At 41.8% G+C, this 24,346-nt stretch overlaps 1 protein-coding gene across 3 annotated transcripts in view; it reads left to right on the top strand.

Annotated features, from left to right (window-relative positions):
- The first annotated feature begins 9,250 nt into the window (after positions 1 to 9,250).
- ST7 (suppression of tumorigenicity 7) overlaps positions 9,251 to 24,346 on the top strand; it is a 136,878-nt gene continuing 121,782 nt past the window's right edge. The window contains exon 1 of one of the 3 annotated variants that reach the window (XM_018910176.3): positions 9,251 to 9,739. In XM_018910176.3, coding sequence (XP_018765721.3) covers positions 9,589 to 9,739 — 151 coding nt within the window. In that variant the 5' untranslated portion in view covers positions 9,251 to 9,588. The remainder of the gene's footprint in view (positions 9,740 to 24,346) is intronic. The other 2 variants (XM_050986800.1, XM_050986812.1) reach the window with 2 other exon arrangements.

Below are 24,346 nucleotides of genomic sequence, written 5' to 3'. Positions count from 1 at the left end.
ACACGTGCTGCAAGTGTTGATTGTGCTGTTCTCCCTGTCCTGGCACAGTCTGTCTTAAGTCTGGCACAACTGAGGCTGCTGCTCCAAATCCCCTGGTGGCCCTTCTGTTAATAACCTGCTATTTCGACAATGACCTGGGTCTAACCATGCAGTAATAAATTCTGCATAATTTGGAAATTAGGGAAACAGACTTGGAAAAGAAGCAAGGTAATTACTAAATAAAATCAATATTCAAAATAGGAACAGATTTTAAAAATATATACATTTTCAACTTTGATGTGACACAAGGTTAATATCTGCATGATCACTGGAGTAGAAATTGGAGCTTTCAGGAGCCATTAGCAGGAGGAAGAAAAATCTGCTTTATTCTTCCCTTTTACATGACTTGTGATTGTCAAACTAGCTTTCAGATGCTGTAAAACTGGTAAGCTTTGCAAGTCTGTTACTATATGACAACAGGTAGCAAAAACAGTTAGCCAAAAAAGCAGTTTTGATTACTGATTCCAAAGCTAAATATTCATTTGGAAAGTTTCTGAAAAACAGTGGTGTTAGAAATCCTTGAATGGAATGTGAAAGCTTATCTGCATAAGCTTTCACATTCAGCTGCATCTTGACTGTATGTCAAGATGGCAGGATAGACTTGTCTGCTTTGAAATAAATTGCTAAAGATTATCCTTCCTCTCCAAGTTCTTGTAGGTTTTAGTATTACTAGTATTAAGGTAGAGAGTAGGAAAAGATAAAGCTACCATCTGCCAGATCTTGACCTTTTTTAACTTAGCTGTGAGCAAAAACGAAGATCTTTTCCCATTCTCTTTGCAACATATTTTAGGTATTTGAAGAGTGTCCCCAGACTGTAGCTGTTTGAATAAAGATTGAATACTACAACTCCAATTTCTACATGAAATCCAATACTCTTAAGTAACTTCCTTGCATCCTGCTTTTTGCTTTCTGCTCATTTTGAGATGCTTGTTTTTCTCTGTTTATTGTTCATGTCAGCCCTGATGATACTGGAGGCTGTCATGATGTTAAGCCAATATTTGGATTTCCTTTTGCTAGAATCTGATCTTGATTGTAGTAATATTCTCTAGTATTATTTTCATCAACTACTAGGAATTTTAAAACCCATGCTGAACTAAGGAGATAAAACCAACCATCCAGCCACTGTAGGTATGTGTGCCTGATGTGATCCTTCTCTACTGACAAAGCAGGTACTGGGAGTGTACAAAAAACGAGACCATCTGTAGCCTAATAATGTGGACCAGCCAACACATGGATTCTGAACTGAGAGCATCTTGGCATGAAAAGATGGGCTGCTGTGAACTTTTAAGGGCAATGAGCTGAATCCTTCTTATCTAGGATATTGTGCCAACAACAGGTAGCTTGTTTTTCAGTAGGTACTGATGTCAGTTAAAACTGAGTAGTTGAAATTTGCTACCCTGTTTTGTACTAGGAAGCACTTAATATGCTGCTTTCCTGACTTTTTTCTATGAAAGGGAAAGGAATCAATGATCAATCAGCTGACAAGCTCTGAGGTGTGTCTCACCTGGTGAAAACTGGAGGTAGCTGGTGTAACATCCATGCAAGCACTTTCCATACGTCTCAATGTGTGCAGGGACAGATCTCCTCCACCAAGCTAGCTAGAATTACTTCTATAGTATCAGAAAAGTGTGAGTCATTCAAGAGCCTGTTTAAAAGTTCCTGTAGGCGTGTATGAGTATGAAAGGTTCTTTAGCTGTCCTTGCTGCCAGGAGCCAGCTCAACTGCAAAAGGCTATACCTGAAGGATGCTACTAAGAAAATAAATGACATATGTTCACAAAGAATTGAAGTGCTGCTCCTGCTCTAAGGCTTTGCTGCAAGGAAAAGGTTTCTGCAAGACTGATTCTCTGGGTGCAAGAGAATTTGTTAATCAATACGAGAATTTGTTAATCAAGTACGTGTCTTTTCCCAGTTTATGACTAAACTCAGTGAGCTATCATCTTCCCTTTAAGAACTTGTCCACCTCTCCTTAGCTCTTTCAGCTGAAAACAGTGTGCCTTGCAGTCCTACCAGCAGCTGATGTGGCCAGAGTTGCTCCACCTGAATGTAAATGAAGTGTGCCAGTATATAATTTCCCAAGGAATAAATCCAGCTACCTGATACTTCGCCCTCCTGGTAAGGTCCTCTCAGACATAGTAAAGTTGCTACCCAGGTTGTAGCTGCTGACAGAGTGGTAACCCAGTGCCTGGTGTCAAAACACAGGTGATGACACCATTGAGAAACAGGGCAGTGGCAGATGCAATTGAGGCACTGTCACAATCAAGGATTATTGTTCTAGGAATCATGAAAGTTACCAACAAAGTAATATACCTGGTAAAAGAGGTTCTAAGGTTATCTATAACAGCGGGTTTTCAATGCAGTTGAGGGGTTTGTTACAATCATGTGGCAGTCCTGTGATGGAGATCACAGGACAAGTATCATGAAAGAACCCATCAGAGAATGAGTAATACTATATCTATAGCAGATTTCAGTAATAGGTAGTAAATGGAGCCAGGGATATGTACTGAATGAGACTGCAGGTATCCAGGTGCTTGGAGTACAAACACACCTTGTTCTCAACAAGTGGGTGGCCTGTGTGAGAAATGCCAGTGTTTCCTGGGCTGCAGGCACCCACCTCACTCCTTCATCCGTGACAGTCTCAGCTAAGCTGTCCAATCACACTTTGCTGTGCAGTAAATTCAGAGCTGCATGGTAAGAGATAATAGGTAGGCTAGCAGCCAGCAGTAATTTGTAATGGAGAAAGTCATTTTATATTGTGCTTACTAACACTAGCAGATGCGAGAAGGAAGAAAATCTTCTCAACCAGGTGACTCCATCACCTCACCCTTCTGTGTTCTTCACAATCAGAAGGAGGCTGAACTACAAAATTTTTATATAAAAGTATAGATATAAAGTAGAATTCACCTAGGCCTGAGTTTGGCCAAAGAGCTTTATTTGAAAAATGTAGAAGAAAAGAGGGGAGAGATTAAGAGGGGAAGGAAGGCCTAGTGTGCAATCAATAAAATTGGTGATTAGATTAGATATTAGGAAGAAATTCTTTACTGTGAGGGTGGTGAGGCACTGGAAGAGGTTGCCCAAAGAAGTTGTGGATGCCCCATTTCCTTGCAGTGTTCAAGGCCAAGTTGTAGAGGGGCTTTGAGCATCCTGATCTACTGGAAGGTGGGACAGTGGGTTGGAACTGGATTATGTTTAAGGACCCTTCCAACGCAAATTCTATGATATGATGTTCCACAAAATTTCTTCTTGAAATTATTTCAGGTAGTGAATATGAGCATCCCACTTCAATGCAAGATATGCCATTGGCATCAACAATTAACACTAAGCCTTGTTTTAGGCTGTTGGACAACCCTGGGCTCTGTACCAGTGGAGAGCTTTATTCTCTCTCTTCTGGACCCATCACCTGCCTACAATGGGCCTGAGACACACTGCGGGGTCTGTCAGGTCCTTCTAACTGAACAAAATTATTTTAAAGACAAGGGCTTGCTATAAAATGTCACTTTTAGAGCCAGGAGACTTGAGAAGACTTGAGAAATGGCCATCATGATTTTTCCTTTCCAAACTTTCTCCTTAACAGACTACATCAGGGTCACTGACAAGGCTTTCTTAAATGTAATGTGGTATGGTGATTGCATCACTACTAAAAGGGGAGGCAGGATGGACTGAATTAAAGGATGCTGTGAAAAAGGTATTTGGATCTGAAGAATGACTTCTTTCTTCTGCACCAATCTGAAGAATGGTGCAGAAGAAAGAAAGAAAGCTGTGACCCAGTAAGAACAGATCAAGCAAAACTGAAGAGCAAAGGAAGGAAGAAAGTAGGATGTGATGAAGCCAACATGTAAGACAGACAATGGTTCTGTATCCTAAATTTAAAGACAAGCTCATAGGGACCTTCATCTGTGGAGATGGTAAGAAGAAGAGGCTCTATGAGGGAGGTCTTCTCAGCAGTGGTATACTAGATGGGGGTGGAAAGGCAAGACAAGCAAGCAAATGAGAAAATAATTGCATCAGACAAGGCGAAAGGATATTTTGGTCCTTGATTTTGCAAAGGTTTAACAAGATTTGGCTTGGGAGCCAAATCTAGCTGTGGTATGAGTAAATGACATGCCATTTAGATGCTACCTGCCTCCATGGCTTGCTCAATCCCTTCCTGCCTACAGGCAGAGCTGTTTTTGTCCTCTGTAATCATTACCAGCCTCAAGCAGCTATAATTACCTGTAAATGATCCAGCACTGTGACTGCTCTGTTTCTGTCCTCTGAATTTCTAGAGATTAGGTAAAATATAATTGCTAGTGGATATCTCTGCTACTGCCAATACATAGCAGGTAAAAATGCTGTGTTGCAAATGCTAGAGAAAAAAAAGCTACACTCTGCTAATTGCAGATTTTAAACGGGAGGAGTTGAGACCTTTTCCCTCACTTTAAAATGCCTTTTCATTAAATATAATATCAACACTCACTAAACTGAAGATCACACTGAACATATTTTTCCTTAAAAGAAAAAGGTCAAGATACCAATCAGAGAAAAAAGGCCATATCTTCTACATCTCCCACAAATGCATCTCCTTAAAAAAAAAATAAAAATAAAAATAAGTAGATTTATTGTTTGGCTTCAGTCCAAGGCATGGATGTGGGGAGCAGAGCTTTTGTCCTTTTCCTCGACCTCAGTAGGGGAGGGAGAAAGCAGTGCTGGTTCCCTCCGGGCTTTCTGCCATCTGTCTCTGCCTCCCTGTTTCTCCCACAGCCTCCCGTGACGTACAGAACATGTGTGGCTGCAGATGCCAGATTCTGACTCGTGGAGAGCTCCCTTCTGACCAGGGGCCAGCCTGGCAGCTCGCATGACTCCTCTGGGAATCCTAAGCACGTCCCATCTTGTACAAATAGGACGTGTCTTGCCCCACCACCTCTCACAGAGAAGCTTTATAAAATACCTCAACGAATGCGTGTGTCCATTTCGCAAAGATACGTAAATGCTCCTGGGGGAAATTTCCATGGATTTAAAACAACCCCAAACAATTTGCTCGATCAAATGTGTGTGTTTGGGGTGGGGCACTTCCCCACCTAGATGCCTAAGTGTGCTGACAGTCAGGGTGAAATTGCCATCTCATTTTTAGGGGAAAAAAATGTAATTAGGCAAAAAAGCAGCAGAAGAAAACAGGTCTGGAATATTTTTCTTCTTTTTTTTCTTTTTGGAATTTGGTTGGGGTTTTCTTTCTGGTAATTAATTATTTTGAACACCACCCAAAAATACTGAAACTCTGCTCTGCATTGCACCTTCCTTTGCCCTCTCTTTGCACTGACATTTGACTCTTAACTGAGCCAGTTCTAACCTGGGCTTTGTTACTTGTCTTGCAATTAGGGCAGCGGGTTGTTTGAATTTCTTGTCAGTACAGATCTTAAAACAACTTTCAGGCAGGCTTTCCTCCTTCCCATCCAACTACTCTGACACACGATACAGCGCCCTGTTTTCTGGAAGAGTACCCATAGCTATGGACAACATTTTGTTAATAATGGAGACAACTTTTTTAAGCTTTTTGACAAGAGGTGCTCAAGGCATATTTGACTTTTCTTCATTAGTACTGGTGACATGTTTTTAAATATTACTGTCTTTAAGCAGAAAATTATTCCTGTAATGCTGTAATATCCCACTTTTAGAATAGGGAACAGAAACTTCAGCCTGGGCTCACTGTTCAGAAGTCTGTAGTTGCATACTTTTGCTTTATCTTTTTTTGAATAAAAATACATCTATTAAATCGTTAATTAAGCATAAATTTTATTTCAGTGTTTCCTAGCATATTTGCAATTCTCTGGAGTGTGACTAAGGATTGTGTGTACTTTAGCTGAAAACAGATTTTTGGTATGTGATTACAGCATTCTATGCAGACTTTGGTATGTCTGAAAAGTGCTGTGTACGGGATCCCATGAACTCTCCTCCAGTGCTTTCACTCACATTGGCACACTGCTTCTCAGCCTCTGCTGGTTCCAGTTTATACTGCCATCTCCAGTTCAACCCTGGCATTGTTTAATATGCAGCTGATAAAATTAATAGGTGCTGTATATGCATATGTATTTATGTGGATGTAAATCCACATCTGGACATAGGCATGCATACGCATGTACATTGTTTAATGTATATCTGGATTAAATGTGTTGGGCATAACGCTGCTTAATGGGATTCAGTTGCTAATGAGGCATCAGCTGAAGGTCAGGGGGATGTCTGGCTCCTTTGAGCCAAGCTGACAATGTCTCCGAGTGCTCACATATATATGTGGAGCTCATGTAGGTCTTGTTTCTGCCCCTGCTGAATGTCCTTGTGTCTGGCCATCTTTTGGCTGCCAAGGCCTCAGTGCAATCTTATTTTATAGCCAGGTTACAAGAAGGTTACACATTATAGGCCTAGAAAAGGTCTCTCATTCTGATCTCTGAAATTATCAAACAAAAGATTTTTTAAGGTTTACTAAAACACCCAAACATTAAAAACCCCGCTTCTTTGGATCTTGGACTACTTTGGACCCATACAAAGATTGCGTGGGCAAAATTTTCAAACTGGACTTCTGCTCCTCATCTATTCCTTCTTATTTGCTGGGACACAAGCTCAAGAAATTGTCTTTCTTCTGAAAAGAAACAAAACTTCACTGTACCTCAGGTACTAACTGTCCTGGCTTCTGCTTCCTGATTTCATTTAGCAAAGTCATCAACAGTCATATGAGAAATTAGAAACTCTGAACTGGGTTTATGGCAAACGAATGAATAGTGTTTGCACTTACAGGTATTATTTTGAGGTAGAAACTGAGACCTTGCGTGAGAAACAAGTGGCAATTGAGTGGAAAATCTTAGCAGAAAGGTAAAACACTATTTCCAAAATTATTTTTGTCCAATGATTCACTTCAGCTGTATTCTGTCATATCTTGACTTAGCAAATGAGTGCCTGAAGCCAGATGACACTCAAAATGGTGCCTTTTCATTGTACTGAACTGTTTGCTTCTGACTTGGGAAATGCATATTTCAAGGCTTTGTATTTATTTGGAATTCATTCAAAGAGAACTGAGAGACAAGAGATAATTTGTGTTAAATAGAGCCTGAACACTGAACTTGCCTTGAGTGTCAGCTTAGGAGCTTCTTTAAAACAAACAACAGAAATGTAATTTGTCATATGAATGCACAAAGCTAGTCATGAGTCACAATATCCAGCACATAATTGCTTGTCACCTCTCACAAACATTTGAATTTGGACACATGCTTTTAATTTCCTGAGTTTTGGAGGGGTTTATTTGGTTTTTTTTGTTAGGTTGGTTATTTTAGGGTTTTGGGGGGTTGGTGCTTTTGTTTGTTTTTTGATTGGATTTTTGGTTTGGTTTGTGCCACTGTTTTTTGCTGTTGTGTTTGTTTGGTTGTTTGGGGGTTTTTTGTCATTTTTTTTTCTTTGTATAGCACCCAATGAGAAATCCTTATTTTTTAAAATACTTTATGCTCACTGTAAAAATACTGGAGATCTAGAAGTGAAATGCATAACATGACTGTAAAGTACTAATAACTTCTGTAATTTCAGGGGAAGAAGAAGAAGCAATGGTGCTTAGAGGAAGGAAGGCATAAAATTAATAACTGTGCTTTAAATGGGCAGAGTTCATAGTGTTTTTATCTTCTAGTAATACAAGAGATATAAAGAAAGCAGAGCTGGAGAAACCAACACAATTCACTCCTGCCTTTCAATGAAAGACAATAGAATAAAAAGTTGTTTATAAATGGAAACTTTGGAAAAGCCCTATACACCATCTCTATCTTTCCTACATAAAAGAAATTGGTCATAGTCAATTTTTAAAATAACCACTAATATACTGAAAATTAAACAATATAGAGGAAAATTTATAAAAGTGAAAAATTGCCTACTGCCTTGGTCTTCTCCTAATACACAAGAAAATGTGAGAGGAATATTTTGATTTATAAATAGCTGCATGATTGAATAAGGTTGAGGTTTTTCAGATGTGACCTAATGTATTAAGAATTTCTTCCCTTTAAAACTGGAAGGGGAAGCTGAAAAGTTTGAAATGTGGTTTTCTTTGGTATGTAATTAAACTATAAATGACCTTTTATGTAGTTGATCTGTATATTCTTATTTTAAAAGTTTTGCAATTTATTAGCAAGAAAAACTTCTGTCAGTCCTGCACCAATATTCTCATTCTCGTGGTCCCTTGACCAGAAGATCCTGTCACCATCAAACACAGAAGAAACAGCCAGTGTTCATTCATCTTCAAGTCCTGCAGTAGCCTGGAAGAACAAATTTCCTGCCTCTACCACCATGAGAAGGTTGCAACTTGTACAGCTACAGATTTGTTTCTGTTTAATGCTTTTGGGTATTGTAAGCATTCTAGGAAAGTTACTATGCTTTTCTCTGTGATGACTATTTCTTTGGCAGACTAGAAAATCTCAGGTCAGACTGGTTACTACCAGTTGGAGAAATTTTCAAGGATTTTTTTTCTTTTGGCTATAGTTTATAAATAGTACCTGTTTCTTAAGATGCTGGAGAGTGTTATCCCACTTGATACAGACTGTGAAAACACAGGAGAGAGATCCAAGCAAATTGCAGTATGTGGTGCGTATTTACTTAAATGTTTGTAAGCTGTGTGACACCAAAAAAGGCAGGGATCGGCCGTGTTCACCGACCTGAATTTTTATCACATTTTGCTGTCAAATCTTGTTTCATTAATAAATACCTCATTCATGGAATTACCAAAATGTATTTCTTAAATTCACTGACACTACTTGAATGAGACACCTATCCAGTGGGTGTCTTCCCTGCCCCTGGCAGTGGGGTTGGAAGTAGACAGGGATCCCTTCCCACCCATTTATTGCGCCATACAGTTATCTTCCGAGAAGGAGAGTTTTGCAGTTCAGGACTGTGCTGAGCACTGTACACACCAACACACGCACGCAGGGACTTTTGTGCCTGTTCTGAGCAAGCAGCTCAGAGTAGTCAACAGCAGAAAAACATCCTACGCGAGCCCTTTTCAGGCTTAAACTCCTGTTGCGCGGTGAAAATGCCGCCAGCAATGATTGTTCAAGATGGTAAAGACGTGGAGGGGGGGAAAGTTGCGCGGCGTTTCTGCCGGCCCGGTTGCGCTGTGGCCGCACGGGCCGTGCCCCGCAGCCGCCGGCGCTCCCGCGGCGGGGCGGGCGCGGGCAGGGCCGGGGTGCCGAGCGCAGGGGCCGAGCCGCGGGGCGCGGCCGAGCGCGGCTGGGGGCAGGTCCGGCGCTGCCACCGCAGCACGTCCCCACCCGCTGGATCGGAGGGGAGCTCGCAGGAGTCCATTTTATCGGGCCAGCCCTCGCCGAGGCTCGGCGGGCACAGCCGGCAGCGGCCCGGGGGCACCCGCAGCGCCCGGCGGGCGGTGCGTGCGGCGGGCGGGGGAGAGGCGGCCCGGCCGGCGAGGGGGCTGAACCATCCCACGAACACACGCTGGGAGCTCGTGGCAGCAGAGAGCAGCGTTCGCGTTGGTTTCCCCCACACTCCGTCCACCCCCCCCCCCTTTTTTTTTCCTCTTTTCTCTCCAAAAAACATGGCTGAAGCTGGGACGGGCTTTTTGGAACAGCTCAAGTCTTGCATCGTCTGGTCCTGGACTTATCTCTGGACGCTGTGGTTCTTCATCATGCTCTTCCTCGTCTACATCTTAAGGGTGCCGCTGAAGATCAATGACAATTTAACCACAGGTAGGCTGTGACCAGCTGCCCCCTTGCCCTGCCCGGGGGCGGCTCAGCCGGGGGTGCCCTTGGGGGAGCGCCCAGCGCCGGCCCCTCGAGTGCTGGAGCCCTGGCTTAAGCTGTTTGTACTGCCCATATTGTACTCAAGCGTTCTTATTAACCAGGATTAAAACTTCAGCTGTGTTTCTGATAAATATTCGATCTCAACTACTTTTTCTGAATGATAATAAATAATGAGTGTGAGTTCGCTGGAAGATTATCGCTGTTGCAATGGACTTTGCTTTGGGTGCTCAGGCTTGCTAAGGTTGTGCGCCGCTGCTCTACTGAATCAGCAGTAACTTATGTACTGTTAGCCGGTCTGGATTGGGCAGTTATGGCTTTATCTTAAAATTGCTTATTTCTCCTACCCATCTACTTTAATAATTTAATTTCTGCCCCCCCCCACCCCCGTTGGACAAGACAAATTAGTTTTGGAGCAGATGACATGTAAGCCATGTGGCATCCCTGCTGTTGGGAACTCAAACATTATCTGAGCATTTTTCACCCATCCCTCTGGCCTGTTCTCATTTGATAAGCCTCTGGCAATTCTAGCATCAAAGGAGAATTTAAAAAAATAAAAAAATTCAGCATAAGGCAGCTTTCACTTTAAGCATAAAGGCAATTATAAATTGCGTTTATAAATTATAAACTTCAAATGCAATTTTGGTCAAATTTTCACAATATGTCTTTGGACAAGATCTGTTTCTTTTGACATTGCCACACACTGATTAGAACAGGAAGGAATTCTTGTTGCTTGATTCTTAATAGTTTATGTAATGCATATGTCCCAGGTAAACATTGCAGGCCATGCTTGTCAAGCAGAAATGTCAGAATGTTTTATATTATAATTTTCGCTATTGCAAAAAATCACAGGCATCCGAGACCTAATCAACCCCCTCTGATTTCTTCCCGAGTTCGAACAAACTAATCCTTGATGCACTTTGTCATTTGAAATGTTACTCCAGCTGAGTCATCTTGGGGTTTACAGAAATGTCTCAAAATGCAAGTAAAATGGCAGTTTGAAATCTTTGAAGAGTTTAAAAAGGCTGAAGAAAGTCCCAAAGTGCCTGATAAAAATGGGTTACTGGGGGGAATGATAGGGACAGTATGGTCTTCGTGCATCATCTGTTCCTAAATGGAATTTATTAAAAAATTATAACTACCGGTAATAACATCATTTTTTGGTTTATTTAGTTTTTCAAAGTTTTTTTGAATTAATTAAAACATATTTAGTTTATTGTGGATCGTCTTCCCCCTCAAGTCCCCCCAGCTGATTATGATTGGATTCTCCTGCCATTAGTTTAAGGTTGATCATGAAGTACCACAGCAACTGATGATGTGATACCAATCACATATATTTCAGTGATGTGGAAATAAGTGTGTAAATGTTGCTACTAAAACTTCTATGTGGCATAGAGAAATAGTAGGGTGGTTTAAAAAATGACTGGATGTTTTCCCAGAACAAGCTGGGTCTGTTAGTGAGTTGAGGTCAAACAAACTGGTTTTCAGTACCACCAGAGGCAGACTTAGGCAGCCAGTTAAAAAAACGCAGTTTCACAGGTATGGTTTGTACTTCATGGAGTAGTGATTTAGAGAGGATTTCAATCAAACACCTTAAACAGAGCCCACAGTGGGCTGCTGTGATATGAAGGACTAGTGTGTCGTCCTAGGTGGGAGGGCACCTGCTGCAAGGACCGGGTGCTTGTTGCTGCTGTATGATTTTTTTTCCCATGCCTAGTGTTAGTATTTCTAAAAGGAAGTGGAAAAGCTGGAGAAGAGAGTGGAAAATTGACTCCAGGGCTGGAGAGAAGCATCAGAATAAGATTACAGTAAGGCAGTATTGTCATGGAGAGAGAGAAAGAAATGGCCTTTTAATAAGAATTACAAGGATTGATGACTGGAAGGAGAGGACAAACTCAGTTTTGTCACAATCAGGCATTAGTTAATTTGTAGCAAACTTGAATCAGCTGATAAAGGAGCCTTTGGGATTTGCATGTCTGAAAGTCTTCAAATCCAGTGGTGAAGCAGGAATCACAAGTGTTCATGCAGCCTTAAATTGCTTTTTGGCTAGGACAGGGCAGCAAGCTGTGCACCCCTGGCAGTCAGAGTCATTGCAGATGGTTTCACCAAATAGAAGGGTGGTTGGTCACTTGTATCAGAAAGTCTGAGTGAGAAGTGTGGGGTCTTTTTTCCCTCTTTCAGTGTTGTACAGATGTGCACACCTGAGCATCCATGTTGGCCATCCCGTGTGTTTCAGTGAGCTCCCAGGCTCAAATGTCAAGTTTGGCCAAGCATAATCTCAGTGTCCTCAGTGTAGTACATTACTGTGATATACCAAAAGGGAAATCTAGTCTGTTGTATAAAAACATTAATGGTAAGTCTGATTCTGGTGTTTCATGTGGTTTGTTTTTTTTTTTTTTTGTTTTGTTTTTTAAATTTTTTTTAATGTTTGATGTCCAGATCAAATAATAAAAATATTAATAGGAGAATTCGAACTGTTGTACCATACCATTATCCAGGAAGCAAGAGAAGACATTTAATGTGCCAGGCTAAAATATTAAATACAGAATAAGCAGTTGAGGAAGCGGATGTTATTATCTTATTCCAAAATAATTAAACAAGCCTATTTTATATAACATGCTGTATTTTCTTCCCCATGTTGGCACTTGCATGACTTCTGAATGCCACACTAATCTGAACTAAGACACACCTCTTCTAAAAATGTGCTTGTTTTTCCTGACATAAGAATTTAGATTTCTAGTCAAATCCTTAGAAGGGAAGAGGCACTGAAGTTAAAATGTTTCTGATTGTTTTATTTATTCTTTCAAAGTGCAACAGAAAGACAGATTTAATGACCAGAGCATTAAGTGTGACTGGCTTGTGACAAGGCAGACAGGAGGAAACCTCTGGCTTGCCGAGGGTAGAGAAATCAGATAAAATGATTTCCTAAAAGTGTGAAAAAGAAATGCACGAGTATGAGCTCTGGGCTGATTCTGGCTCTGTCGGTGTCTGTGGAGTATTTTTATTATTCATCTGTGCTGGAGCAAGGCCCTGTGGTGTTACTGGCTGAGCTGCTAGAGAAGGGAGCATTACAAGCCTGCAGAATGGAAGGAAACAAGTAAAGTTGTCCTGCCAACCCCTGAGGTCAGCAGGCCCAGGGTAACCGTGGTTGGAAGGGCAAGACTACATCACCTTGTGGTGGCTAGGATTGAGTTGTTATCTGAGGAACACGGTATATTTTTTCACTATGAATTTTTAAAAACTATTATTATGACATCCTTACTGAAATAAATGGCTAAAATTGTAATTAATGTGGGATTTGTCATCAGGTAATAGACTTCTTAAAGCCTGACACAGTGTGCATGGTGCTGGCCATTTGGAGAGGGAAGAGGCTGGTGTGGAGCATGGCTGGCAGCACTGGACATCACCAGGTCCCCACTCACCCTGTGGTTTGTGTAGCCAGGGGGTGAAGTAAACATCTTAAAAGTCCTGTAAATTTATGACAACAACACTTTTTCTTTGTCCAAGAATCTCTCAGATGACACAAAATGGAGAGGTTTTTTTAGTCAGCCTGGACCACCTCAGATGTGTTCACCAAGTGTGTGCATTGCACTGACTTGAGGAAGCAAAGCAGTTGGAAAAGACCCATCTTATGAAACTACCTTGTGTTAAACCATGCAGGAAAGCTGAGGGTAATTCCGTTAGCAGAAATACTGCAGGAGTTGGAGAGATGGAGCTTGCCTCTCAGGTTTGGGCTATGCTGTCTTAGGGTGGTGGCTGCTGTCAGCAAAGTTCATCTCATCTTTCTGATCTTCCCTTTCTGTGCTTCCTGACTCTGCAGATCTATACTGCACACTGGTGCAATGTGCCCCAATAAGCTGCAGTGTGAGAAGAAAGTAACTTTTCATTCCCATGGTCTCAAATTCAAGTAGCAGCAGAAAACATTTGCCTGTTGTTAAAGTTTAAGTAAATTCACTTTCTCCCTGCTGCTGATAATTTGGCCGTGTGCAGCTGTGCATGCACAAGCTGCAGTAATAACCCACCCTTAGGACAGAAGGGTGTTTTGGGGACTGCACACCTGGGAGTGTGTCTTCCCTGGACTGGGGGGCACGGCTGCAGGGGCTGGGGCTGCCACTGCCTGCTCTGCCTCTGAAGCCACCGCTGGCCTATCGGTGTGTTTGCTGTGATAGCATCTTGACAGCTGGTCAGGAGGTATTGTTCCCCTTCATAAATTTAAGCTAGTGCAGTTAATCATGAGGGCTGGAAAACATTAACCTGACAAAGGCCAGGGAGTTTCAAATAGTTTGAAAACCAGTGAACAGATTCTTTCTTTTAAGAAGAACTGAAGCACAGTTAGTTTTAGTTCTCCAGACTTGCTGGTGGTTGTTTGGTCTTTCTTCAAAGCAATCTGCCATCGTAGTGCTGGCCTTCCCTGTAAGCATCTGCTGTGCGAGCTACAGAAGTGAGTGTGCTGGTGAGTGAGTCAACAGAAAAGCTGGAGCAAAACTCTCATGCCACCAAAGGAGATGGAAGAATTCTTAATTCCCTGAAAGTGCCATGTAGATTTGTTTGGGGTATTTTTTAGAATTTGACTGTTGAAAGTAAAATTTCAAAAGCATGACCACTTCTGTCAAGGTCAGCATCAGTCGTGCATATGAAATTCACAGAATCAGTTACAGATACATAGTTTGCTCACTCACCCAAAATCACTTGCATTAATTTTTGCATTTCTTGGAATGTAAGTTAAACGTTTACTACATACTGATCTTATTTTCTACTTAGTGGAATTAAAGTACACAGTGTTTTCTTAACTGTTAACCCCTCTCTTCAGTTATATCACTTACAGCACCATAAAGCATTTGTAGTTGCTGCTGAGCCTCCATTCAGGGTTTGGATATTAGAGGTATTTTCAGTCTGCCTTTTTGGGTTTTGCAAAAATCAGTTTTTACTGCTGTAGGCTAATATTCAGGAGGTTATTGTAAAACAGTTGTTAACTGTTTTAAGCATGTCATGGTACACTTCAAAACTCTCCCTTTAATTTTTTTAATGGAAAAGATGATGATATGCTTCAAAGTAGTATGTTACTTTTAACAGAAAGTAGACAAATCTCAGTAGATAAAACTGGGGATTCTTGGGGGGAAAGCCATATCAAAACTTGCTGAATCAATGCCCAATGGATGCAGTATACAATGATACTTGTTTTCTACGAATTTTGACATTTCACCAGCTTGACTTTTTGGTTGAGCTTATTTTTTCAGTCAGCATCAGATGCTGGAAACAGAGCAAAGTTTGTAGGAAATGCAAGGTTTTTAAAAAATACTGTTTTAAGAAATTTCTTACTGCAAAAGTTCTAGAAGATTTACAGTCAGTATTTCAGTATTCAAAATAATTTTTGATAACATCTTGAGTGAGCTTTCTGTAACGCTGACTGAGATACAACCATGGAGCTGCACTGCCAGCTTCTAACTGAAGTCTGATGTCCTCTGTGTGCTGATGAAAATCTGTGGAAATGCTCCTAAAACTGCATATGAGCACTGGGATTTTCCCAAAGCATCCACTGAGTGCCTGAACAAATTCAGCCCAAAAGAGCATACATCCCACATCATTCACAGGGGTCATAGGTCATAACTGTCTGACCTGGCTGTGAATTGTCTGTCATTGTCTGTGAAAATACCACCATTCTAAATTAAAGAAAGAATTTTAAATAGATATTTTTTGATGGTTATTTTGCAGAGCAAGTGCAAAAATCCAGATCATAAATTTGCATTTGTGAAACACAAAATGAGTGCTAACTGGTGTCAGTGCCTCAAGGACTGAGAAGAGAGAGAAAATACATAAATCTGTGCAAAGGCTGTACATTAAATAAAAGATAGAAGGTCATGATGCCTGCCTGAGAGCAGCACCTGGCAGGAATTAGGAAGATAGTGTTTCATAAAATAGGGATTTTGGAGGGAATGACCTCCCTGTGTTCTAAAATGGGATTCTCTGAAAGGAGGAATGGAGAGACTAGCAAAGCCACACTGTTATGCTAAAGGAGCTCAAGCTGTTTTATCTAATCACAGAGAAGCTACTTGACAATAGCTGAGGAGATGTAAGAGCTTTAATCTAGTTGACAGACATACAGTGAGCTTCCTAAATATTTGGAGGTAAAATTCATGTTAACTTGTCAGAATTGGGGCCCAAATCATCAGTGGTCTGAAGGAGCAGCCTGGCTGTGAGACATGCTGTGTGCAGCGCCCTTACTGTAATAGAGAGGTGGTTGCTTATGCTGTTAACTCTGTGGTGGGAGGAAAGTAGTATGTACTGAAGTAGCCTTTAATATAGGGGAGACACATCTTAAAAAAGGGGTGGCTGCAAACTGAACCCAGAGGAGTGCACATGTGAAGTTTTTTTATAAGAGATTTTTGAAGATGTATTTTTGGGCTCAGCTGATATGGCAAGGAATGCCTCTCCATCTTTGACTCTTGCAGTATTAAGACCCTCAGGGTAATGAGGATTGCCAGGCTCTTCAGTGGGAGTGAAATCAAATGGTCCATAGTAAACAGGAGAGATGACTAGTTCAAACACTATCATGCTGAGGTTTAAAAATCCCCACACCCAGCTAAAAGCCCTTGCTGATGGTGTGCAGGTATGTTGTGCTCTGATGGTCCCAGATGTGCCAGGACTTTTGTGCCCATGCCAGAGAGTATTCCCCGCCGAGTCCAAGGCTTCTTTGTGTTGTTCAGTCAGCTGGCAAGCTCTGTGCTTAAGGGAGAGATATTTGTCTTGTAGGCAAGTGGAAAAGCAAATAAAACCACTTCAGTGGTGACTGAGGTTGGAGGGCCAAAGCAGTTTCTTCTGGATTGAAGGAATGAACATTGCTGTCAGAAGCTAATGAAGTCTTTTGTGTGGCTGCCACAAGAAGTCAGGATTCAACCTTCTTTATCCAAGATTAGTTATTTAAGAAGGTATTTTATATTTAGCAAAATCAGGCCCTGCTCTAGATACATGTCAAAATGCTGAATACAACTGAGAGTTCTGTTGAACTGTACAGGGAGAACTAAGGCAAAGGGAAATGAGACCTTGATGCTGCAAACCTTCCGTGGTTTAGTCTGTTTCACAAGCATAGGCCCGGGGCTTCACTGCACTGGTAATTAATATGCATGAATTCTCAAAGACTTGGGCCTCAGTTAGCTTTTTGCTGAGGTACTGCAGAGTGCCTGTAGCAATATGGGGGATGGAGTCCCCAGTTGTTTCTGCCCAAAGGTGTTTCTTCCTCATTTGGTTTGATGATCACACCTAAGTTTTGCTTTTTTTTTACCAGAGCTGTTTCAGGAATGTACTTAGGGCATCTGTCATAGAATTCAGGCCTGTCCTGGTCATGTGGAGAGACTTTGAGGTGTTTGTGGGATGTTACTCCTCTGTTGGCTGTTAAAGGGGGTTGCTAAAGGCTCCTTCCACCTGTTTTTAAATTAGCTCTTTGTGGCACTGAAGGCATCTATTGGAAGACTGTGTTATAAACTCCAGCTTGTCCTCGTGTCTGTGAAGTGTCATGTGGACCAGTGATGCTGTGTAAATACTAATGAGTTAAAGTTGCTTTGTGAAATCCCAGCACAGGCTAATTGGAATTGTTTTGTGGGTGTCTTAGTTGGGCACTGCAGAAGGGCAACCAGTTTTAACACCACTAAGCTTAAGCAGCAATGATGTATTTAAAGACAAGAGTTAATGTCATGCTTTCAGCAGACAGAACAAACAAGTTGTAACTGTTAAGCCTGAGGAAAGGGCCTAAATTCAAAGTCCAAATCAAACTTTGCCAGCTGCTGAGAGAAGACAAAGATTTATTATTGCGGAGTCTAAATTGGAGATTTGTCGCTGCAGTAGACTCATTGCTTAAGCGATTAAGTGCACTTAAATATACCAGTTAGAAGGATGAAAACTATAGGGCAAAAATGAAATGCAGTCTTCTTTAAGATTCCTGTTCTGTGTAATGTGCCAACTGCAACCATGAGAACAAATTCCCAGCTCACTTTCTACAAATAAACTTGGCTTATTAAAATGTCAGGAATGTTAGGTTGAAATGCAAGGTTTTGTGTGCAGTGGCAAGAGACTCAAAGATCAGCTTTAAAGCACAAGAAATGTTGTTATCATCATCATCTTATTTTGTAAGGTGGCCATTTATTTCTCAAGAAAATATGCCTGTAACCTGAGAGTGTCATAGATGCTGAACTTCACATAACTAAATGTTTTCATGACATGTCCTGTATGTTTATGCTGAGGGCTGAAAATTGTTTGCGGCGTGGCTTGGTCTGAAGCAAGGTTATATGATCCTCTAATGCACTTAATCTTCCTTGTGAAATTTCTTCTGCTATTTTTAATACTGAAGTTAACTTGATAGCAGTGTACCCATCTGGTATGTTTTACACAAATCTCAGCTTAGAGTCCCGGGCTAGTCATTTCCTCAGTTTTCAGAGAGAAGGTTAAATCAGAGAAGGCTTGCAGCTGGCCTTCTGCACCCTGTGCAGGGGACAAGGGGACACCGAGTCCCGAGTCCCGGGGTGAGTCTCAAGATACTTCTTGAGCAGAAGCCAACTTTGTGCAGCAGCAGGATGCTGCAGCTGAGCTGATGAGCCCTCCCTGGGAAGGGAAGGACCTAAGCAGGTCCTGTGCAGGGCTGCACTGATGAATAATTACTGATCTTACAGATCAGAAGTGTCTTCTCTGTAGTGCTTGACTTGATGGATTTATCTGCCTGCTCAGAGTAGACTCCTGTATTGTGCTATGCTGTTATAAAAGTGCCTGCTGGTCCCTGTGTCTGACTGTCCTGCTCACTGGGTCGCAGGACAAAGGATTGGTTCAAGCACAAGTGAATTGCTTTAGCAGTTAATATTGTGCTACATATTCCTAGAAATTCTTGTCAAGAGTTTACTGCCTAAAAGTGCTGATGACAGCTGTGCTAGAAGTCTCCCCAAAAGCCACATAGCCGTGTGGGGAACCCAAGTCCCAAGGAGCTCTGATTTGCTCCAGGGTTTCCTCAGGATTTCTTCAGACTTGGCCAGGAGGGTTTGGCCTGGATTATGGCTGAAAGTGTTTTTTCAGCAGCTCTGCAGAAGGTGGAGTTTCCACCCCTGATACTCTCCTGTGAGGAGTATGTAGGGGCTGTGCTCTGTGCCACTGGAGAGGTGTACAGGTCTCTCTGGGTCCTGACTCCAACACTCAGTCATATTTTACATTATCTTCCCATAAACTGCCGCACTGAAAGACTTTTTTCCAGAACTTGATAATTCTCGTGGATAGAAGCTTTGCTCTCACTCTTGACTTGGATGTATTTGTGGCTGGCTTGCACGTTTGTGCTCGTGACAGCTCTCTCCTTTACCTGCAGAAGCAGCAGCAGTACTCTGAAGACCCCATATGAGTTCCCAGGGCACTCATATGGGGTTTTTCCTGCCCGTCCATCCCTCATAATATTGAGTCATTTGCATTGTCCTCATTTGGTCTCCTAAAACTGCTGGATGTCCTTGATTGTGCTGGTAGTACTTTATTCTTTCAGTTTTCTGGCCATTTCATAACAGGCTTTGTACAATCTCCATCATATGCCAAGGTAAGGCTTCACTAACTGCCTTATATAGTGTAATTAATCCTTCTCACCTTCCAGTGAAAATAGTTTTCCTTGCTGGTTCCTTGCCTTTTGCCCATTAACTTTGATACGGCGTCCTGGCAGCTCATGCCACGTGCCTTCTGCACCTCCTGGTTTTGGTAATGAAAATACTCTGTAAGGCTCACTTGGCAGCTCCATGTGCTCTTCACACCATCCAGACTGGCTGCAGGTTTCTCCATCTCCTGTTTTAACTAGCTTTCTACAGCACTGTCAGTACTTGACTGAAATCCAGACAGTTTAGAGCTACACATTTTTCTTGGTAAGAGAACTGAATATTTTCAGTAAAGAGGCACATCTCATTGGTCTGGCATGATTGATTTATTCTGTGTTTCATCCTATTTTTTTGTGTACCTCAACTGCTTAATTTATTGTTATCCTAAAAATTCTCAGTAGCTTGGGTCTGCATTTTAAGAACAGAAGTATGAAGTACTCTGGCATAATTTGGGGAATTTTAACAGTTTATTAAAACAGTCTCAATATGGGGCTTGCTTTTACAAATGTAATTTCCTTCAGCAAATTGCTTTCTGTACATTCTCTTAATCTTACACTCAACCATGTCTTGAACATGTTAAGTCCTTTGAATTATATCTCACTTTCTCCTATCACAGTGTCTTTTTTCTTGCCCTTCAATTATTTTTTTCCCAAAATTCATCAGTTTTGTTCTCATTCAAAAATGTAGTAAATATTCACTTTGGAAACTTCTATATCCTCTTTTTACCTTGCTGTGTTCTCACCTATTTTGTTGAAATAATCTTGGTTTGTTGGATTTGGTTTGTGATCTATTGTAAATGTTTTTATACAGATCTTAAGTTATGACTTAGTCTGACTTTTTCAGATATAGTTTTATTTCTCTGCATTTTGTCCTCACCAAAGCAGAGGGAAATCTTTCAACGTCCCAGGTGTTGCAGGTGTTACTTGTACAGGGCTGATATTGCTTTATTTGAAGGCCTTAGCTGATAGACTGGTATCATGAGATAGAAATTGAAATTAACTTTCCATTATTGTTTTGAGAAAGTCTGTGTTGCAATTCTGGTCTCCTTGAAGCAATTGGTAAAGCTTCTGCTGAGTTAGGGAAATTGTAAGTCGCCCCGAGAGTTTTTTTACATTAGTCTCAATAGAACAGGTTTTAGAGCATGAATGACTCTCATACACCTCCCAGCAATCTGAAATAAGTTTGCACATTTGCTGCCTTCCTGGATTTGAAACATGACAGGTATCAAGACACTAAGAACTAATGACAGTGCAGGTTAAATAAAGGCATTTAGCATGAAAAGAAGGTGACCTGTCTAAACCTAATCTGCAAAGTTTCTTAGCTGCTCTTATGTTTAAAACTTTTTAATCAGTTCTCTTGCCATACATTTTTATAACTTGTGAAGTTGTAATATAAATTTTCAGTCTTACAAGGTATCATAGGCTTTCTGACAGTGTGACAAATTTTGCATGACATAAACCAAACTCAGTAATTAATAAATCACTCACTGAAAACTTTGGGTGCTTCAAGTACTATTCTACTCTTCTGTAAGTCAGGTAGGTCTAAAAATCCCAATTTTTCTTCCGGCCACATTCAAAGTGGTAATGCAACAATACTGTTATTGGGTGTTTGTTTTTATTTTTGTTTCTGAGCAATATATACAGTAATAGATAAAATATGTTGTATGATGTATACCAAATATATTGATATATATTACATAATCTGTTATGTTTATGTTAGTAATGTATATGTAAAAAAATAGAGTGCTGTCCCCCTTGTGTTTGAGGCTACACCTTTATCATTTGGGGTGCAGAGTCAGCAGTGATGAGCAGAACTCATTGGCATTGTTTGCTGTTTTCCTTAGGTGAGCTAGTAATACAGGCTTGAAATAAATATCCTACAATATCTTCCTTACAGATCTGTTCTTCCCTAGGTGCAGTGAGGTCCTGTTGCCTGATGGCAGCAGTGTGTGGCTCTGGGTGCTGCCCTGCTCTTGGCTGTGCTGCGGGGCTGTGGTGGCCCTTGATGTCTGCGGGTGTGAGTGAGAGCAGCCGCCCTCAGTTATTGTGAGGGGGCTCTGTGGCTGGGAATGCTGACCCGGCTTGGTTCACTGGGAGGGCAGCTCCCACCCTGGGGATCACCCAAGATCTCAGCTCTTCCACTCTGGGTCAGGACCCCTTTGCATCTTGGCAGTGGACCCCTAGAGCTGGAGTTTGTGGTTTAGTCCAGGCTGAACACTGGAGACTTTCTTAGTCTAAAATAAACAACCAACAATCCAAAAACCAGTCACAGAGAGCCCACAGACAGCTGCTCTGGCCATGAGCTCCCTGGTATACACAGCCCTCTGTACGTTACCATCGTCCTCTTTGCAGTGCACACGTGATCCTTCTGCATGGGCACAAAATCAATAATAAACAGTAAATGAATAACGAGGAGCCTGCCAACCAAAATCTCTCTTGTTTGCCTTCGTGTTTGTTTTCCTTTTCTAATCTAATGTGACAGAGAAGCATTTAAGGGAAAAGGATGCTGGGAATGATGAAGTTTTATAAAGCCTTTTCTCACAAATGCCTTTGTTTTAGAAGTGAGGGAGCTTGGTGGTACCCACAGGGGCCCATATTTCCTTGCAAAGTCTTGCACTGCAGGATAGGACCATGGGCTTCTGGGCTTAGTTTCTCTAAACTCTCTCCTTGTGTAAGCATCAAAAACCCATGGCATTGATGCAGTAGCTGGGGATGTGTCTGGTTTAGGGTGGGCTCTACAGTTCTCAGGATGTTTTTATTTCTATACAGAAGGCAGGTTTTATCTGTCTTTGGTCTGTAAGGTGAAGATAAATTCTCATTAAAAGTTTCTTTTCTGTTCCAGTTTGCAAGATTAGTTTGTTTGGGATATGTATTTTAAACACATAGACTGAAGTTATATCTGCAAGGCAGTGTTTTCAGAAGCACCTTGGATATTTAATTACCTGTGCTTTAGTCAGCCATTAGTTTACTTATTAACATGTACTTATTCATGTACTCTTTATACTAAGCGTAGTAATAAACCCAACAATGCTTTGCTAACTGAAAGGAAAACATTTAATATCTGATCTTTAGTGCATTAGGTGCATCTGTAGTGGCACAGTATTCTTTTACTCATGTGCTAGTGTAATTCTGCACATCACAGCAGTTGCCTCTGCAGGAAGTTATGCTGTCAGTTTGGAATAAAAGTTAATATTAATGAGAGATGTGAGAATATTGTAAAATAATAATAAACCTAAAATATGCGCCAGTTCAAACAAATCCGGTTATGGTGTTTGCTTTCTGTGAATGCTGCAGTTTAGCAAGAACAACCTTGGCTGACTCGGGTCCTCAGTGTTGTTCTTAAAATACAGGTCCCTCTAGTCTGATGATCGCCAGCACTGCGTGGCAGTAGAGAGGAAATGTCTGAGGTTTGAGTACTGTTCTTAATTTATAGCGAACAAAATAAATGGCATATTTACTTCCAGACACAAATAACCCTACTGTTTGGCATATTGCAGTTTTAAATTTAGTAGAAAGGATTCACTGAATTTGAAATTGCAGTTTTAATACGCAAGATGTTTATCATGCAGAAACTAACCAGAAGCCAGTGCAGTGGCGTTTGAGTCACGTCCATTTCCTAGCGGTTGCTGTTCAGCTGGGAACAGTGAGATCAGATTTTTGCTCCGTGCTGTTGGTTTGTACAATTTTTTTCCTCTTTCTCTTTGGTGTTTGCCTTCCAGTCCTTTCCTTAGTGCTTGAGCCAGCCCTTCACCGTGTCTTGCCTCAGCTGCCGCAGGTAGATTTTGCGTTTGGCGCTCTCTAATGCGGCACAAGTAGAGAAGGCCCTGTACGTTCTCGCACTAGAGGGCATCGTCCTTTTAGCGGCACGGCCTCACGCCGCGGCAGCGAGCGGCGGCCGGGCCTGGGGCAGGGCGGTCTGACACACACCTCGGTGTGCCTGCGGCTCGCAGACCTGGCGAAGGTCACTACGAGCAGGCACATGCAGCCGCGGACACAGCCCCGTGAGTTAAAGGCGTGTGGGGAGCCCCTCCATCCGCCGGCGGGGACCCTGAACTGCCCCACCCTGAGCTGTCCCTGTGCTGCGGCATGTTACCCGCGGAGGGGAGGTACTGCCTGAGCACAGTCACATGAAATACAGAAATAAAGTGGTAGGGCCGTCCTACAACTCATGTATTTGTAAAGCAAAGTCCCACCCTTGAGCTTCAGAAGTCTGCTTGGGAGGGGATCCTGTAGATGGCTTTTACAAGGTCAGGTGAAAGATGAGGTTCATGACGTGTAAATCTCAGTCTGCAGAAAGCTGAAAGAGCTATGGTGACTGTCATAAAGTCGGATTATTTTAAGTAGGACAGAAAATGGAAAATGCAGGACTAGTTGTAGACTGAAGGTGTCTCATATTTATTTTCCTGAAGTGACTACCACAAAACAGGCTAAACAGCAAGTTAAAGGCAGTTGTGGTGCTAGGTGCTGCATTTGCGTGCCCGTGCTCCTGCAGACTGCAGGCTTGAGGGCAGTGGGGGCAGTTTACTGGAGGTGCTGAGGAGGGGACTAATGCAGCCTGCCTGCCTTTATTCCACCCACTGCCTCAACTGTTCAGGCCACAGTGTTTTTACAGACATAAAGCAGTTTCTAGGGCTCTGGAAAATTTGTACTAATTGTTGTGGTGTAATGTGAGTCTGATTCTGGCTGACTTATTCTGTACAAACAGCAAAATTATCTTTATTTCCTGAAGGTTTGTCTCCTCCCCAGCTGTTATTAGATAGATCTCATGTCTAATCTGTCCGAGCATTTGTGCATACATGCAGACATGGCTTTGTTGTGGGTTTTGTATATGTAGAAACAAATTAAAGGTGAACATTGGTTTTTGTGTATCCTTGCCCCCCAGTACAGCTGATCTATTCAGGAGACTGTAACCATGGACACTGATGAAAGTTTTTTAAAATATCCCTTTTGTT

Source organism: Serinus canaria, chromosome 1A, assembly GCF_022539315.1.
Source record: "Serinus canaria isolate serCan28SL12 chromosome 1A, serCan2020, whole genome shotgun sequence".
In the NCBI taxonomy this organism is placed as follows: domain Eukaryota; kingdom Metazoa; phylum Chordata; class Aves; order Passeriformes; family Fringillidae; genus Serinus; species Serinus canaria.
Note: the sequence above shows the minus strand (reverse complement) of the source record. Positions and strands in the feature narration are given on the sequence as shown.